The sequence below is a fragment of the Bombina bombina genome, chromosome 1 (genome assembly GCF_027579735.1).
Source record: "Bombina bombina isolate aBomBom1 chromosome 1, aBomBom1.pri, whole genome shotgun sequence".
Taxonomy (NCBI): domain Eukaryota; kingdom Metazoa; phylum Chordata; class Amphibia; order Anura; family Bombinatoridae; genus Bombina; species Bombina bombina.
The window spans coordinates 1,107,354,924-1,107,374,128 of NC_069499.1; the positions used below are offsets into that span (position 1 = coordinate 1,107,354,924).

Here is a 19,205-nt window from a genome sequence, read left to right on the forward strand (position 1 = left end):
AATCAGGGGGAACGTGCCCTCCTTCTTTGGGACCACAAAGAGATTTGAATAGTACCCTAGGCCCCTTTTTGCTCTGGGTACTGGTAAGATAACACCTAGAGAGGAGAGATCCCTCACACAATCTAGAAAGGCCTCTCTTTTCCGGTCTTGAAGACAGGTTTGACAGGAGGAATCTGCCCCTGGGCGGATGGGACCTGAACCCTATCCTGTAACCCTGGGCGGCAACCTCCAGAACCCAAGGGTCCTGAACGTCCTGCAAGCAGGCTTCGGAGAAGAGAGACAATCTGCCCCCTACTTGGTAAGGTGAACGGTCGGGGGCCACCCCTTCATGCTGATTTAGTCTTAGAGAACTTCTTGTTCTGCTTGGACTGATCCGCTTTTGCGGCGGTCCACGCGAAAGGGACGAAAAATAGATCCTTTAGGCTTCGTCTTCTTATCCTGCTGTAGGAAAGCTCCCTTGCCTCCCGTAACCGTGGATATGATCGAATCCAATCCTGGACCGAACAAAATCTTTCCTTGACAAGGTAGGGACAACAGCCTCGACTTAAGAGGTCATGTCCGCAGACCAAGACTTTAGCCACACAAGCTAAAACAGAAAATTCTGAAATCTTTGTGTTCAGGCGAATATTTTGCATATTGGCATCGCAAATAAAAGAATTGGTGACCTTCAACGCCTTAATCTTCTCCTGTATCTCGTCAATAGATGTCTCCTCCCTCTCAACCATATAACACAGGGATTCACACCAATATGTCGCAGCTCCGGAAACTGCGGCTACATCCACTGTCTGTTGAAAAACAAACCTTGTGTGTTGAAACATTTTCCTTAACATGCTTTCCAACTTTTTATCCATGGGCTCTTTAAACAACGAACTTTCCTCAAGAGGAATAGTCGTCCGCTTCGCGAGCGTAGAGATGGCACCATCCACCTTAGGGACAGTCCCCCACAGCTCGAGCTGAGAGTCCGGAATGGGGAACAGTTACTTAAAGGAAGAAGGGGAAAAGGAAGAACCTAATCGCTCCCATTCATTCTTAATAATATTAGCCATCTTGACAGGAACCGGAAAGATCTGAGGCACCACTCCGTCCTCGGATACCTTATCAAGCTTAGGAATCGAAGGTTGCTCCGGAAGCTTCGGTTCCGGAACCTCCAGAGTAGCAAGCACTTGCTTCAACAAAAAGCGCAAATTCTCCATCCTAAAACCTAAAGTTAGGCTCCTCTGCAGCCGAAGGATGAGATGACACGGACTCCGAACAAGAAGGAGCCTCCTCTGAAGAGTCGGAGTGGTCCTCGTCATCGTATAACGCCTCTGATATTTCCATAGGTGTAGACAACCCCTGGGCCAGGCCGCCATGACACGCCATACGTTTGCGCAGAAAGCGGTAAGGCATGGATCACTTTCGATACCTCCGTTTGCAGTTGATCCGTAAAATCTGACGGCCAACGAATCACGACCGTAGGAGTAATGGTTGGACCCTGGGTTGCTGCATGTGCACTCGGAGATGAAAGTAGGGAACGTACCTCACGGTACGGGAGCCCTCACAGGTGTACTGCTCAGTAGCACTAGACATCCCTTTAGTTTTAGATGTTGCAACTTTATCAAGGCATGTGGAACATAGTTGAGCAGGCTGATCTACAAGAACCTCCTCACAATAATCACAGGAATGAGACTTTGTTAAAGAGGGAGAACCCTCTAATGCGTCAGAGTCCTCCATAGCTTGTGCTTTTATTATGGCCTAGACTACGTTAAAAACCAGACACCTTTATACCCCCAATGGCCAGGGCACCCACCACCTCCTATGACCCGGACTACAGAAACCGCTTAGTCTCCTATGCCACTGATCAACAGAGGAAGTGGAAACTCACATCCGGTCACCTGGGATGCCTCGCAGGACCACGCCTGCACTAAGGAGAAAACATGTAAAAATCGGCTCTATGAAGTTCCACCATTACCAGAGCCACATCTCGCAAATAACGCAGCAATAACACAATAAACAATATCATGTATAACCCCCCCTGTTCAATGATCCCCTCACTAGGAATATTAACCCTTGATTCCATAAGATTAAAGGCGCCACACTCTGACCCTGTCTTCTACGTTATTATGTATAAAAAAATGAAACGATCTTACCAGAATCAACGCCGTGGAACAGGAACACAGCCTTTAAGTGTGACAGGTAGAAGCATCGCTCCTGATATGGACTTGAGTGCAGAAAGCAGGCAGCGAAACTCGTCAAACCTGATTGCTTTTGGAGCTGCTAATATGAGTCGAGATGGTTTTGCAGAAAGACTCTCCCTGCATCTCCGGACTCTAGCTTTCATCCAGGTTCTCACTGAGAGGCTGACAGGACAACTTAAAACTCCAGTCCCATTCTGAAGAGTACTAACCTCCATAAGAGACTACTCTGAATCTTCAGCACTTCTCTGCCATCCTCCTGTGACGAAAGGCAAAGAATAAGACAAAGAATGACTGGGGGATGAGGGGAGTGGGGGAGGTATTTAAGCCTTTGGCTGGGGTGTCTCTGCCTCCTCCTGGTGGCCAGGTTCTTATTTCCCAAAAGTAATCAATGAAGTTGTGGACTCTCCTCCCCTTTAGATGGAAAGTTGTAATTATTGGTTATTTTTACCATTCCACCATCTCACTATTCATCCACTTTAAAACTTTGAAGAATCTGTCACGGAAAAAAAAATCAGTTTATTTGTTTAAAAAACAAAACACAAACAGAAAAAACAAAAACAGTTCTCAATACAGTGTTGAATTGGTTCCAAGATGACAGTGTGGAACGTGCATAGTTTTTTTTTAATTTTATTTATTTTTTTAGAACAAAGCAGCAAATTCTAAACCTAACTGATCAAATCAAGTCTATATAGGGTGTTAAAGATTCAGATACTTACTGCTACTCCTCAAACATTTCCTGTCACTCATAGGAATTTACTGTACTCCCTGCCTGCCACACACAGGATCATCTGGAGATGTTCCCAAGATATAAATGTTATGTGTGGTGGGAGGGGGTTCCAGGATTACACATTATTTCTAATTTGGGGATTTACTTGTATAATCTTTCATGATTTTTTTTTTTAAATCTATTCCTCCAAACAAGATGACTCAACTAAAGACTCCAGAAACCCTTCCCATAATGAGCAATAAATCCACTGAACAGGTCTGTTCTTCACAGAAATGTATACCAATAATAAAAGTTTGCTATTTGGTCTAAAAATCTGAATGCACAAGTATGTTACTAGCAGATCAGTCCCTCAGATCTATGCTCGGTGGCAGGGTCATAAACCACAGATATCTGTTTAATTAAAAAACATTAATGGGTTACTTCCACAGATATCTGGTCAGTGATTGGTTCTCTCTGGGTCTTTGCCCAAAGTGTTTTACTGCATCAACTCCACCAGCTCAGTTACTAAACATGACAAGTCAGTATAAGCTCCTCCTCATGCATGTTGACACATCAGTCTCTGACACATAGCTGGCTACACTTCATACTGATTATAGGATCAAGTTTAAAAACTATTTTTTTTACCCATTCTTTGTCAGCTGCACTAGCTTTTGATTACAGGGCTTGCCATTCTGCCCCGGCCAGCCTTCTCCTCATTCCTGGACAAATGGGGCCCAGACACAGACAGGACACAGCCCCTGACCCACTATATGTGGAGACAACTTTCTGGTCACTCACTAAGGTCAGTCTCTTGTGAAAGGTTTGATACCAAGGCCTGAAAGAAAGCAGAGCCCACACCCCATGTCCTTTAATATTCCTGAAGTTAGATATAAATTTTCTCACTTTCTCCTGTCTTTCCTTTCATGCCGTCTGTTCTGCTGTCCCTCTATATTACGAGGCATGAGTACAACGCTGCCATTGCTGGTATAGTGTAGGGCATATCGCTGGGGTGAGTATGGCCTTCCATCCTGGTCTCTGAGCTGACTGAAAATCTCTTGGTAAAGATTTTCTACCTCCTGTTTCATCCACTGTAGAGATCTCAAATTCTCACTCTTTTCTCTCAGCTGAGAACTACGTTCCCGGCCAAGACGTTTCACCTCTTGCTCTAGGTTCAAAATTGTATCCAACTTACGTTTGCGACAGTTCTGAGCAGCCATTTTGTTCTTGCCCCGCCTGCGAATGTCTCGCACCAGGCAGAGCTGCGCCTCACTCAGATGATACTTGGCAAGTAGCTCATTAAATTCTTCTACAGGCAAGTTAATAATCTTATCATTACTGAAAGGGATTTTCAGAGCTCTAGCTCTCTGCTCATCACGTCCTGCCTGTCTCTCAAGAAATCCCATCTGCCTCCGGCTTCCAGTACTTAACATAGGCTGGTCCTCATCAGGGTCCTCTGGCACCATATTGTAGGTGTGGTTGTGCCCTACATGCTCTAAAAAGGGTAAGTGCTGAAATAGTGAAGGATCTTGAGAACTCATGCGACAAAATTTGCTATATTCTGGTTGGTACCCATTGTCTTCAGAATACTCTTGGTCCACAATCTCAGAGTCAGTGCTATATCCCACTGCTCCTTCCTCAGAGAATGAGGAAGATGATGGTGAACAAGAAGATGACGAGGATGACTCAGATCCACTGGGAGACACAGGGCTACGCTGTGAGTCCAAAGAGAGACCAGAATCTGAATCCAGCTCATCCTGGAGTTGTGAAGCCTGCACTTGACTGAAACCTTCCTCAAGAGCGAGCTCCATCAAGCTAATCTCATCCAGAAGAGCCTCTTCATCAAGTAGTTCCCCCAAAGGGTCTGCAAGGGTGGGGGATAATGTAATATTGCCAGTGCTATTTAGCTGTAAGGGAGAGAGCATTTCTGTCAGGTTAGTTAACCCAAAGGTGGAATTCAGGTTTGTGGAGTTGTGAGAAGAGAGCTGAAGCAGTGGTGGTTCTGATGTAGAGAGAGACTCTGACATAGTAGTAAAAACAGAGGACAGGTTCTGAGAGCAGCCAAGAAAGGAGGTCTGGCCTTGGTTTCTGATATTCTGCAGTGGCGGATCTAGGTTCAGATACAAAGGGTCAGAAGACGAGCTGTTCACATCCATGTTCTAAAGAAAAGAAAAAAATATAAAATCAGAGCCTACATTGCAGAAATTATTGAGTATACAAAACAAGCTTCAGTGGGATAAGTCAAACACACAGTAAATAGAGTTTGCATCCTGCACAGAAAAACTAATTTGTACCTGCATATTCATGAGCGACATTAGGTCCTGCCACTGCTCCTCCATGTCCAGGGAAGACCCCAGGTCTGGAAGAAGTGGAGAGAGAAGCCCATCTGCTCCATCAGAGGATGCCATTATACGACACTGTTGACCATTTAAAAGATCCGGGGCAGAAGGAGCTGAAAACTACACAGATAAAAAAGGGTTACAAACCACAGCTCCTGTTTACAATTGTTGAGATTATATAATAAAGAATGTAAAAAATAAAATAAAGGTAACATATTTAATTTCAAGACAAGAGAGTTTTTCCCCCAAATGTAACTAAAACAAGGGGGATAAAGTTAAAATGTTATGGTGAACAAATTTATATGCTTTATATGGAATTAGAAAGTACATTGAGAATTGAACCATGAATGGTGGCGTATTACAAAAGTATTTTAAGAAAGGTGGTGCAGGGAGATTTAGAATTCAAATAATTGACAAGAGAAACAAGTGAATCAAAAGTATAGAAAACATTTTTAGGTAGCATACTTTGATCCTACAGAGAACTAAAAATGACAATAAGCTTAAACTCTCCATATTTTTGTACTCTGAAAAAGAAAGAAAACATTTGGATTTCATGTCCCTTTAAAGGGACATGAAACCAGTAATATTTCTTTTATGATATAGATAGAGAATACAATTTTAAACAACTTTCAAATTTACTTCTATTATACAATTTGCTTTATTCTTTTGGTATCCTTTGTTGAAGAAGCAGCAATACATTACTGGGAGCTATAAGGGAGGCAATAACATGAGGTGTATACGTACAGCTACCAATCAACAGCTCCTGAGCCTACCTAGGTATCTTTTTCAACAAAAGATATCAAGAGAACAAAACTAATTAGATAATAGAGGTAAATTGAAAAGTTGCTCTATCTAAATCATAAAAGAAAAAAAATAATTTTGACTTTCATGTCCACGTAAAGGAACATGAAACCCAAAATTATTCTTTCATGATTCAGACAGAAAATACAATTTTAAACAACATTCCAATTTACTAATTTTATCTAATGTATTTCATTCTCTTGGCATGCTTTGTAGAAGAAGCAGCAAAGCACTACTAGAAGCTAGCTGAAAGCCAGTGACAAGAGTCTACCCAGGTATCCCTTTTAACAGAGAACAAATTTAATAGAAGTAAATTGTAAAGTTGTTTAAAAACATAAATTATGCTTATCTGATAATTTCATTTCCATCTGTGGGAGGAGAGTCCACTGCTTCATTCATTACTTGTGGGAATTAAGAACCTGGCCACCAGGAGGAGGCAAAGACACCCCAGCCAAAGACTTAAATACCTCCCCCACTCCCCTCATCCCCCAGTCATTCTGCCAAGGGAACAAGGAACGTAGGAGAAATATCAGGGTATAAATGGTGCCAGAAGAATAAAATTAAATTTAGGTCGCCCACAAGAGCAAACGGGCGGGAGCAGAGGACTCACCTCCCACAGATGGAAATTAAATTATCAGATAAGCATAATTTATGTTTTCCATCTTAATGGGAGGAGAGTCCACTGCTTCCTTCATTACTTGTGGGAACAAATACCCAAGTTCTAGAGGACACTGAATGGAAAAAAAAATGGGAGGGCAAAAGTAGGCGGACCCTATACTGAGGGGGCACCACAGCCTGTAGAACCTTTCTCCCAAAAACAGCTTCCGCCGAAGCAAAAACATCAAATTTGTAAAATTTCGCAAAAGTATGTAAGGAAGACCAAGTAGCCGCCTTACAAATCTACTCCACAGAGGCCTCGTTCTTAAAAGCCCAAGAAGAGGCCACAGCTCTAGTTGAGTGAGCCGTATTCCTCTGAGGAGGCTTATGTCGCGCTGTCTCATAGGCCAAACGGATAATGCTCATCAACCAAAAGGACAGTGAAGTGGAAGAGGCCCTTTGCCCCCTACGCTTCCCCGAATACACCACAAACAAAGACGAAGACTGCCCGAAATCCTTTGTGGCCTGAAGATAAAACTTCAAGGCTCGAACCACATCTAAGTTATGAAGTAACCTTACCTTGGGCGAATAAGGATTAGGACACAAAGAAGGAACTACTATCTCCTGATTGATGTTACGATCTGACACCACATTGGGAAGAAAACCCAACCCAGTGCAAAGCACAGCCTTATCAGCGTGAAAAACCAGGTAAGGGGGTTCATATTGCAAGGCCGCTAACTCAGAGACTCTGCAAGCCGATGCAATAGCCAGAAGGAACAGAACCTTCCAGGAGAGAATCTTAATGTCAAGCGCATGCATAGGCTCAAACGAGCCCTCTGAAAAACCTTAAGAACCAAGTTCAAGCTCAAAGGAGAAGCAGAAGGTCTAAATACCGGTCTGTTTCTGGACAGAACCTGAACAAAGGACTGAATAGCAGGAAGCTCCGCTAGCTTCCTCTGTATCAGCACCGATAAGGTCGAAATCTGTCCCTTTAAGGAACTAGGGGCAAGGCCCTTATCCAAACCAACTTGAAGAAAATCCAGAATCCTGGATACCCTAATCTTGTGCCAAGGATATCCACGTTCCTCACACCAGGATAAATAGGTCCTCCACACCTTATGATAGATGCGACGAGTGACCGGTTTCCTGGGATGAATGAGAGTATCAAATCACTCTCTCCTAGAACCCTCTCTTGGCCAAGACTAGGCATTTAATCTCCACGCAATTAGCCTCAGAGAATCAAGATTTTGTTGAAGAAAGGGGCCCTGAACTAGCAGATCTCTGCGACAGGGTAACCTCCATGGAGGAGACAACGACATTCCCAACAGATTCCGCAAACCACGTCCTCCGTAGCCACAACGGAGCAATCAGAATGGTCGAGACTTGCTCCTGTTTAATGCTGGCCACCACTCGAGGGAGAAGTGGCAATGGTGGAAAGATGTAAATTAGGTTGAACTCCCAAAATACCGCCAAAGCATCTATCAGCTCTGCATGTGGATCCCTGGACCGCGACCCATAACTGGGTAGCTTGAAGTTGAGTCTGGACGCCATGAGGTCTATCTCCGGCATCCCCGATCTGATGCAGATCTCTGCAAACACCTCGGGATGGCATTCCCCCGGATGAAACTATTGTCTGCTGAGGAAATCTGCTTCCAGTTGTCCACACTCGGGATGAGAATCGATGAGAGTGAACAGTTGTGGGTCTCTGCCCATTCCAGAATCCGAGACACCTCCCTCATGGCTAGGGAGGTTCTCCTTCCCCCTTGATGGATTATGTACGCCACCGAGATAATGTTGTCCAACTGGAATCTGATGAAACTTGACGATCCCAAGAGGGGCCAAGCCCTCAGAGCATTGAATATTGCTCAGGGTTCCAGGATATTTATTAGTAGGGTTGACTTCTCTGTGCCCTTCTGGCACCACAAACAACTCCCCATCCTGATAGACTTGCATCCGTGGTCACCTAGGATGGTCTCAAGAAGGAGACAGCTGCCCCGGACGGACCCACCAAGAGAGGGATACCCTCGCTCGATTGTCCAGAGAGATATGTTGGGAAAGATCTGATTGATCGCCGTTCCATTGTCTCAACATGCATAACTGCAGAGGTCTTAGATGGAACCTGGCGAGAGGAATGACATCTATGCTGGAAACTATGAGTCCGATGACCTCCATACACCTGGCCACAGATGGCCTTGAGGAAGTCTGAAGGGCAAGAAAGCTGGACGCGATCTTGGAACGTCTCTGATCTTTCAAGTATATTTTTATAGTTATGGAATCTATGATCGTGCCCAGGAACTCCACCCTGTTGCTGGGAACCAGAGAACTCTTTCGTTTATCTTCCATCAGTGGGAGATAGAAGAAGAAGAAGAGTCCTCGAGTGGTCCTCCGCAAGACTGTAGGATGGAGCTTGAACCAGGATATCGTCCAGATAAAAAGCTACCGCAATACCTTTGGCTCTCCCTACCCGAGCTCCCAGAACCTTCGTAAAGACTCTTGGGGCAATCGCCAGACCGAACGGCAGGGCCACAAACTGGAAATGTTGGTCCAGAAAGGCGAATCTTAGGAACCTGAAGTGGTCCCTATGAATTGGCATGTGAAGGTAAGCATCCTTCAAGTCTATTGTTGTCATAAATTGCCCCTCTTGAACTAGGGGCAGAATCGATCTGATCGTCTCCATTTTGAACGATGGAACTGACAGAAACTTGTTTAGGCACTTTAGGTCCAGAATCGGGCGGAACGTGCCCTCCTTCTTTGGGACCACGAACAGGTTTGAATAGTAAACTAGACCCCTTTTTGCTAGAGGTACTGGAGAGATCCCTCATGCACTCTAGAAAGGCTACTCTCTTCTCTGGTCTTGAGGATAGATTTGACAGGAGGAATCTGCCCCTGGGCGGATGAGTCTTGAACCCTATCCTGTAACCCTGGGTGATAATCTCCAGAACCCAAGGATCCTGTAGGTCTTCCATCCAAGCCTCTGCGAACAGAGATAGTCTGCCCCCTACGCGATCCAGAGACAGATCAGGGGCATCCCCTTCATGCCGACTTTGCCTCGGCAGGCTTCTTGCTCTGCTTGGACTTGAGACTTGTCCAAGCAAAAGGGACGAAAAGTAGAGCCCTTAGGCTTATTCTTCTTATCCTGCGGAAGGAAACCACCCTTGCCTCCTGTGACCGTGGATATAATAGAGTCCAGGTCTGGACCAAAAATGAAACGGGAGGGATAGTAATCTAGACTTGGAAGTCATGTCAGCAGACCACAACTTTAACCACAGTGCCCTACGGTCAAGAACAGAGAATTCTGAAGTCTTTGCATTCAGGCGAATAACCAGCATAATAATTTGCAACCCTTAAGGCCTTAATCTTTTCCTGTATCTCCTCGAGGGAAGTCTCCATCTCGACCATAGCTGACAGTGCGTCACACCAGTAGGTAGCCGCTCCAGCCACCACAGCAATCTGCCTGTTGGAAAACGAACCACATGAGTTGGAACATCTTTGTCAATATGGATTCTAATTTTTTGTCCATGGGCTCTTTGAACGACAAACTATCCTCGAGGGGAATAGTCATCAGCTTAGCGAGCGTGGAGATAGCTCCATCCACCTTAGGAATGGTCCCTCATAGCTCAAGCTGAGAGTCCGGAACGGAGAACAGCTTTTTATGTTAAAAACATAATTTATGTAAGAACTTACCTGATAAATTCATTTCTTTCATATTAGCAAGAGTCCATGAGCTAGTGACGTATGGGATATACATTCCTACCAGGAGGGGCAAAGTTTCCCAAACCTCAAAATGCCTATAAATACACCCCTCACCACACCCACAATTCAGTTTAACGAATAGCCAAGAAGTGGGGTGATAAAAAAGTGCGAAAGCATATAAAATAAGGAATTGGAATAAATTGTGCTTTATACAAAATCATAACCACCACAAAAAAGGGTGGGCCTCATGGACTCTTGCTAATATGAAAGAAATGAATTTATCAGGTAAGTTCTTACATAAATTATGTTTTCTTTCATGTAATTAGCAAGAGTCCATGAGCTAGTGACGTATGGGATAATGACTACCCAAGATGTGGATCTTTCCACGCAAGAGTCACTAGAGAGGGAGGGATAAAATAAAGACAGCCAATTCCTGCTGAAAATAATCCACACCCAAAATAAAAGTTTAACGAAAAACATAAGCAGAAGATTCAAACTGAAACCGCTGCCTGAAGTACTTTTCTACCAAAAACTGCTTCAGAAGAAGAAAATACATCAAAATGGTAGAATTTAGTAAAAGTATGCAAAGAGGACCAAGTTGCTGCTTTGCAAATCTGGTCAACCGAAGCTTCATTCCTAAACGCCCAGGAAGTAGAAACTGACCTAGTAGAATGAGCTGTAATTCTCTGAGGCGGAGTTTTACCCGACTCAACATAAGCAAGATGAATTAAAGATTTCAACCAAGATGCCAAAGAAATGGCAGAAGCTTTCTGGCCTTTTCTAGAACCGGAAAAGATAACAAATAGACTAGAAGTCTTACGGAAAGATTTCGTAGCTTCAACATAATATTTCAAAGCTCTAACAACATCCAAAGAATGCAACGATTTCTCCTTAGACTTCTTAGGATTAGGACATAATAAAGGAACCACAATTTCTCTACTAATGTTGTTGGAATTCACAACTTTAGGTAAAAATTCAAAAGAAGTTCGCAACACCGCCTTATCCTGGTGAAAAATCAGAAAAGGAGACTCACAAGAAAGAGCAGATAATTCAGAAACTCTTCTAGCAGAAGAGATGGCCAAAAGGAACAAAACTTTCCAAGAAAGCAATTTAATGTCCAATGAATGCATAGGTTCAAACGGAGGAGCTTGAAGAGCTCCCAGAACCAGATTCAAACTCCAAGGAGGAGAGATTGACTTAATGACAGGTTTTATACGAACCAAAGCTTGTACAAAACAATGAATATCAGGAAGAATAGCAATCTTTCTGTGAAAAAGAACAGAAAGAGCAGAGATTTGTCCTTTCAAAGAACTTGCGGACAAACCCTTATCTAAACCATCCTGAAGAAACTGTAAAATTCTCGGTATTCTAAAAGAATGCCAAGAAAAATGATGAGAAAGACACCAAGAAATATAAGTCTTCCAGACTCTATAATATATCTCTCGAGATACAGACTTACGAGCCTGTAACATAGTATTAATGACAGAGTCAGAGAAACCTCTTTGACCAAGAATCAAGCGTTCAATCTCCATACCTTTAAATTTAAGGATTTCAGATCCTGATGGAAAAAAGGACCTTGTGACAGAAGGTCTGGTCTTAACGGAAGAGTCCACGGTTGGCAAGAGGCCATCCGGACAAGATCCGCATACCAAAATCTGTGAGGCCATGCCGGAGCTACCAGCAGAACAAACGAGCATTCCTTCAGAATCTTGGATATTACTCTTGGAAGAAGAACTAGAGGCGGAAAGATATAGGCAGGATGATACTTCCAAGGAAGTGATAATGCATCCACTGCCTCCGCCTGAGGATCCCGGGATCTGGACAGATACCTGGGAAGTTTCTTGTTTAGATGGGACGCCATCAGATCTATTTCTGGAAGTTCCCACATTTGAACAATCTGAAGAAATACCTCTGGGTGAAGAGACCATTCGCCCGGATGTAACGTTTGGCGACTGAGATAATCCGCTTCCCAATTGTCTATACCTGGGATATGAACCGCAGAGATTAGACAGGAACTGGATTCCGCCCAAACCAAAATTCGAGATACTTCTCTCATAGCCAGAGGACTGTGAGTCCCTCCTTGATGATTGATATATGCCACAGTTGTGACATTGTCCGTCTGAAAACAAATGAACGATTCTCTCTTCAGAAGAGGCCAAAACTGAAGAGCTCTGAAAATTGCACGGAGTTCCAAAATATTGATCGTTAATCTCACCTCCTGAGATTCCCAAACTCCTTGTGCTGTCAGAGATCCCCACACAGCTCCCCAACCTGAAAGACTTGCATCTGTTGAAATTACAGTCCAGGTCGGAAGCACAAAAGAAGCCCCCTGAATTAAACGATGGTGGTCTGTCCACCATGTTAGAGAGTGTCGAACAATCGGTTTTAAAGATATTATTTGAGAAATCTTCGTGTAATCCTTGCACCATTGCTTCAGCATACAGAGCTGAAGAGGTCGCATGTGAAAACGAGCAAAGGGGATCGCGTCCGATGCAGCAGTCATAAGACCTAGAATTTCCATGCATAAGGCTACCGAAGGGAATGATTGTGACTGAAGGTTTCGACAAGCTGCAATCAATTTTAGACGTCTCTTGTCTGTTAAAGACAGAGTCATGGACACTGAATCCATCTGGAAACCCAGAAAGGTTACTCTTGTCTGAGGAATCAAAGAACTTTTTGGTAAATTGATCCTCCAACCATGATCTTGAAGAAACAACACAAGTCGATTCGTATGAGATTCTGCTAAATGTAAAGACTGAGCAAGTACCAAGATATCGTCCAAATAAGGAAATACCACAATACCCTGTTCTCTGATTACAGACAGAAGGGCACCGAGAACCTTTGTAAAAATTCTTGGAGCTGTAGCTAGGCCAAACGGCAGAGCCACAAACTGGTAATGCTTGTCCAGAAAAGAGAATCTCAGGAACTGATAATGATCTGGATGAATCGGAATATGCAGATATGCATCCTGTAAATCTATTGTGGACATATAATTCCCTTGCTGAACAAAAGGCAATATAGTCCTTACAGTTACCATCTTGAACGTTGGTATCCTTACATAACGATTCAATATTTTTAGATCCAGAACTGGTCTGAAGGAATTCTCCTTCTTTGGTACAATGAAGAGATTTGAATAAAACCCCATCCCCTGTTCCGGAACTGGAACTGGCATAATTACTCCAGACAACTCTAGATCTGAAACACATTTCAGAAATGCTTGAGCTTTTACTGGATTTACTGGGACACGGGAAAGAAAAAATCTCTTTGCAGGAGGTCTCATCTTGAAACCAATTCTGTACCCTTCTAAAACAATGCTCTGAATCCAAAGATTGTGAACAGAATTGATCCAAATTTCCTTGAAAAAACGTAACCTGCCCCCTACCAGCTGAGCTGGAACGAGGGCCGCACCTTCATGTGGACTTAGAAGCAGGCTTTGCCTTTCTAGCTGGCTTGGATTTATTCCAGACTGGAGATGGTTTCCAAACCGAAACTGCTCTTGAGGATGAAGGATCAGGTTTTTGTTCTTTGTTGAAACGAAAGGAACGAAAACGATTATTAGCCCTGTTTTTACCTTTAGATTTTTTATCCTGTGGTAAAAAAGTTCCTTTCCCACCAGTAACAGTTGAAATAATGGAATCCAACTGAGAACCAAATAATTTGTTACCCTGGAAAGAAATGGAAAGCAAAGTTGATTTAGAAGCCATATCAGCATTCCAAGTTTTAAGCCATAAAGCTCTTCTAGCTAAGATAGCTAGAGACATAAACCTGACATCAACTCTGATAATATCAAAAATAGCATCACATATAAAATTATTAGCATGCTGAAGAAGAATAATAATATCATGAGAATCACGATGTGTTACTTGTTGCGCTAAAGTTTCCAACCAAAAAGTTGAAGCTGCAGCAACATCAGCCAAAGATATAGCAGGTCTAAGAAGATTACCTGAACACAGATAAGCTTTTCTTAGAAAGGATTCAATTTTCCTATCTAGAGGATCTTTAAACGAAGTACCATCTGACGTAGGAATAGTAGTACGTTTAGCAAGGGTAGAAATAGCCCCATCAACTTTAGGGATCTTGTCCCAAAATTCTAATCTGTCAGACGGCACAGGATATAAATGCTTAAAACGTTTAGAAGGAGTAAATGAATTACCCAATTTATCCCATTCCTTGGAAATTACTGCAGAAATAGCATTAGGAACAGGAAAAACTTCTGGAAAAACCACAGGAGCTTTAAAAACCTTATCCAAACGTTTAGAATTAACATCAAGAGGACCAGAATCCTCTATTTCTAAAGCAATTAGTACTTCTTTAAGTAAAGAACGAATAAATTCCATTTTAAATAAATATGAAGATTTATCAGCATCAACCTCTGAGACAGAATCCTCTGAACCAGAGGAATCATCAGAATCAGAATGATGATCTTCATTTAAAAATTCATCTGTAGGGAGAGAAGTTTTAAAAGATTTTTTACGTTTACTAGGAGAAATAACAGACATAGCCTTCTTAATGGATTCTGAAACAAAATCTCTTATATTATCAGGAACATTCTGCACCTTAGATGTTGAAGGAACTGCAACAGGCAATGGTACTTTACTAAAGGAAATATTATCTGCTTTAACAAGTTTGTCATGACAATCAATACAAACAACAGCTGGAGGAATAGCTACCAAAAGTTTACAGCAGATGCACTTAGCTTTGGTAGATTCAGCACTTGACAGCGATTTTCCTGTAGTATCTTCTGACTCAGATGCAACGTGGGACATCTTGCAATATGTAAGAGAAAAAACAACATATATAAAGCAAAATTGATCAAATTCCTTAAAAGACAGTTTCAGGAATGGGAAAAAATGCCAAAGAACAAGCTTCTAGCAACCAGAAGCAATAAAAAATGAGACTAAAATAATGTGGAGACAAAAGTGACGCCCATATTTTTTCGCGCCAAATAAGACGCCCACATTATTTGGCGCCTAAATGCTTTTGGCGCCAAAAATGACGCCACATCCGGAACGCCGACATTTTTGCGCCAAGAATGACGCAATAAAATGAAGCATTTTCAGCCCCCGCGAGCCTAACAGCCCACAGGGAAGAGTCAAATTTTTTGAAGGTAAGAAAAAATTTATTAAATCAAATGCATTATCCCAAATATGAAACTGACTGTCTGAAAATAAGGAAAGTTGAACATTCTGAGTCAAGGCAAATAAATGTTTGAATACATATATTTAGAACTTTATAAACAAAGTGCCCAACCATAGCTTGGAGTGTCACAGAAAATAAGACTTACTTACCCCAGGACACTCATCTACATATAGCAGATAGCCAAACCAGTACTGAAACGAGAATCAGTAGAGGTAATGGTATATATAAGAGTATATCGTCGATCTGAAAAGGGAGGTAAGAGATGAATCTCTACGACCGATAACAGAGAACCTATGAAATAGACCCCGTAGAAGGAGATCACTGCATTCAAATAGGCAATACTCTCCTCACATCCCTCTGACATTCACTGCACGCTGAGAGGAAAACCGGGCTCCAACTTGCTGCGGAGCGCATATCAACGTAGAATCTAGCACAAACTTACTTCACCACCTCCATCGGAGGCAAAGTTTGTAAAACTGAATTGTGGGTGTGGTGAGGGGTGTATTTATAGGCATTTTGAGGTTTGGGAAACTTTGCCCCTCCTGGTAGGAATGTATATCCCATACGTCACTAGCTCATGGACTCTTGCTAATTACATGAAAGAAATAATTTTTATTGAAGCAACTTTTTCAAACATAATATACATCTTATGCAGTTAATTACAAAATCTGCTCCTCAGGCATTGATGCACAGCAACCAGTATATACCATTATCAGTTTCACAGTCTTATCATTGAACTCTGTCATATATTATGAATTCTCGATGTTAGTGCATCATACCTGGTATGTTTCTCGTCAAAAACGAGAACAGCTTTTTAAAAGAGGTAGAGGGAGAAAAGGACGAGCCAAGTTTCTCCCACTCATTCTTAATAATAGTAGCCATCTTCACGGGAACTGGGAAGGTCTGAGGCACCACCCTGTCCTCGCAAACCCTATCTAGTTTAGGGATCGAAGGTTCTTCCGGAAGTTTCGGTTCCGGAACCTCCAACGCAGCAAGCACTTCTTTTAGTAAAAAGCGCAAAAGCTCCATCTTAAACTTAAAATCAGGCCCCTCATTAGCCAGAGGTTTAGAAGACGCCAATTCTGTCCCAGAGAGAGCGTCGTCCGACGAGTCGGAGGCGTCCTCATCATCGGATAATCTCTCAGAGACCTCCAATGGAGTAGATGACCCCTGGGACGGAAGGCTATGTCTTTTCCTTCGCAGGGCGTGGTAGGGCATGGAAGGCAGCAGAAACCACTTCTTGCAAATGGGCAGCGAAATCTGGCGGCCACGAGGCCCCTCCCGAGGGAAAATTAGTAGGGGCCTTGGGGAGCTACATGTGTAATCGGAGATGAATGTAGGGAACACACCTCGCAGGACGGAGAACCCTCAGAGTTGGACGGCTCAGTAGTACTAAATAGCTTGTTCTTTTTAGATATTGCAATTTTATCAAAGCATGTGGAACACAGTTGAGCAGGCGGATCAACCTGAACCTCCTCACAATAAACACAGGTATGAGCTTTAATTAAAGAGGGAGTATCCTCTAACATATCAGAGTCCTCCATAGCTTGCGCTTTAATACGGACTAGATAGAATAAATGGCAGCTTTATACACCAATGGCCGGGGCACTCACTACCTCCTATGACCCGGACACAGGGAAACTGTTATGTCTCCCACAATTGCCGATCAGGAAAAGAAGAAGTTGCACTATAGAGAAAATGCGCCAAAAGAAGTTGTGTCGCCCTTCATCTGACTGTTCACGCATTGCTAGAGCCTCATCTCACACATAACGTAGCATCCATCTCAATAAAGATATTATGCATAAATCCCCCCCCCCCCCCTGTTCAATAATCCCCTTCCCAGGGATATTAATTCTTGATTCAATATAGATAAAAGGAGACACACTATGACCCTGTCTTCTTGCGTTATCATATATGAATAAATGAAACGATCTTACCAGAATCTGTGCCATGGAACAGGAACAGGGCCATCCAAGTGTGACAAGTTAGTAGCATCGCTCCTGACATAGACTTGAGTATATAAAGCAGGCAGTGAAACTCGTCAACGCTGATTACTTAAGGAGCTATTAATATGAGTCGGTATGGTTTCGCAGAAAGACTCTCACTGCATCTCCGGACTCTAACTTTCACCCATGCTCTCACTGGGAGGCTAACAGGCCTACTTAAAACTATAGTCCCATTTAGAATAGTACTACCCTCCATAAGAGACTACTCAAATCTTACGACACTTCTCTGCCAACCTCCTGTGACGAAAGGCAAAGAATGACTGGGGGATGAGGGGAGTGGGGGAGGTATTTAAGCATTTGGCTGGGGTGTCTGTCGCCTCCTGGTGGCCATGTTCTTAATTCCCACAAGTAATGAATGAAGCAGTGGACTCTCCTTCCATTAAGATGGAAATCATATGATCTATCTGAGTAATGAAAGAAAGAAAAAAATTGGGGTTTATGTCCTTTTAAGTATTTCAGTTTTTAAGTCTGAGGCTATGACTTGGTCTGCAGAAATTGTGAAGCCATTACTTTTTTCCATTAAAAGAGACATAAAATCCAATTATTTTTTTCATGATTCAGACTGAGGAAGTGATTTTATATAACTTTCCAATTTGTTTCTAATATCTAATTTTCTTCATTCTCTTGGTATCCTTAGTTGAAAAGCAGGCATAGGTAGCCTCAGGAGCATCAATGCATTATTGGAAGCAAGCTGCTGATGGTGGCTGCACACAAATGCTCTTTTTATTGGTTCACTAAATGTGTCCAGCTAGCTCCCAGAAGTATATAGCTGCTGCTTCAACAAAGCATACCAAGAGAATTAAGAAAATTTAAAAATAGAAGTAAACTAGAAAGTTGTTTAAAATCACATGCATCTGAATCATGGGAAAAATAAAAAAAACAGAATTTATGTTTACCTGATAAATTACTTTCTCCAACGGTGTGTCCGGTCCACGGCGTCATCCTTACTTGTGGGATATTCTCTTCCCCAACAGGAAATGGCAAAGAGCCCAGCAAAGCTGGTCACATGATCCCTCCTAGGCTCCGCCTACCCCAGTCATTCGACCGACGTTAAGGAGGAATATTTGCATAGGAGAAACCATATGGTACCGTGGTGACTGTAGTTAAAGAAAATAAAATATCAGACCTGATTAAAAAAAACCAGGGCGGGCCGTGGACCGGACACACCGTTGGAGAAATTAATTTATCAGGTAAACATAAATTCTGTTTTCTCCAACATAGGTGTGTCCGGTCCACGGCGTCATCCTTACTTGTGGGAACCAATACCAAAGCTTTAGGACACGGATGAAGGGAGGGAGCAAATCAGGTCACCTAAATGGAAGGCACCACGGCTTGCAAAACCTTTCTCCCAAAAATAGCCTCAGAAGAAGCAAAAGTATCAAACTTGTAAAATTTGGTAAAAGTGTGCAGTGAAGACCAAGTCGCTGCCCTACATATCTGATCAACAGAAGCCTCGTTCTTGAAGACCCATGTGGAAGCCACAGCCCTAGTGGAATGAGCTGTGATTCTTTCGGGAGGCTGCCGTCCTGCAGTCTCGTAAGCCAATCTGATGATGCTTTTAATCCAAAAGGAGAGAGAGGTAGAAGTTGCTTTTTGACCTCTCCTTTTACCGGAGTAAACAACAAACAAGGAAGATGTTTGTCTAAAATCCTTTGTAGCATCTAAATAGAATTTTAGAGCGCGAACAACATCCAAATTGTGCAACAAACGTTCCTTCTTTGAAACTGGTTTCGGACACAGAGAAGGTACG

The 19,205-nt window shown here is 42.8% G+C and overlaps 1 protein-coding gene across 3 annotated transcripts in view; it reads right to left on the bottom strand.

The window, feature by feature from the left end:
• Positions 1 to 2,673: 2,673 nt before the first annotated feature.
• NFE2L1 (NFE2 like bZIP transcription factor 1) overlaps positions 2,674 to 19,205 on the bottom strand; it is a 101,204-nt gene continuing 84,672 nt past the window's right edge. For all 3 annotated transcript variants that reach the window (XM_053697411.1, XM_053697430.1, XM_053697420.1), the window contains exons 5-6: positions 5,175 to 5,339; positions 2,674 to 5,039 (exon numbers count right to left, since the gene is read on the bottom strand). In XM_053697411.1, coding sequence (XP_053553386.1) covers positions 3,783 to 5,039; positions 5,175 to 5,339 — 1,422 coding nt within the window. In that variant the 3' untranslated portion in view covers positions 2,674 to 3,782. The remainder of the gene's footprint in view (positions 5,040 to 5,174; positions 5,340 to 19,205) is intronic.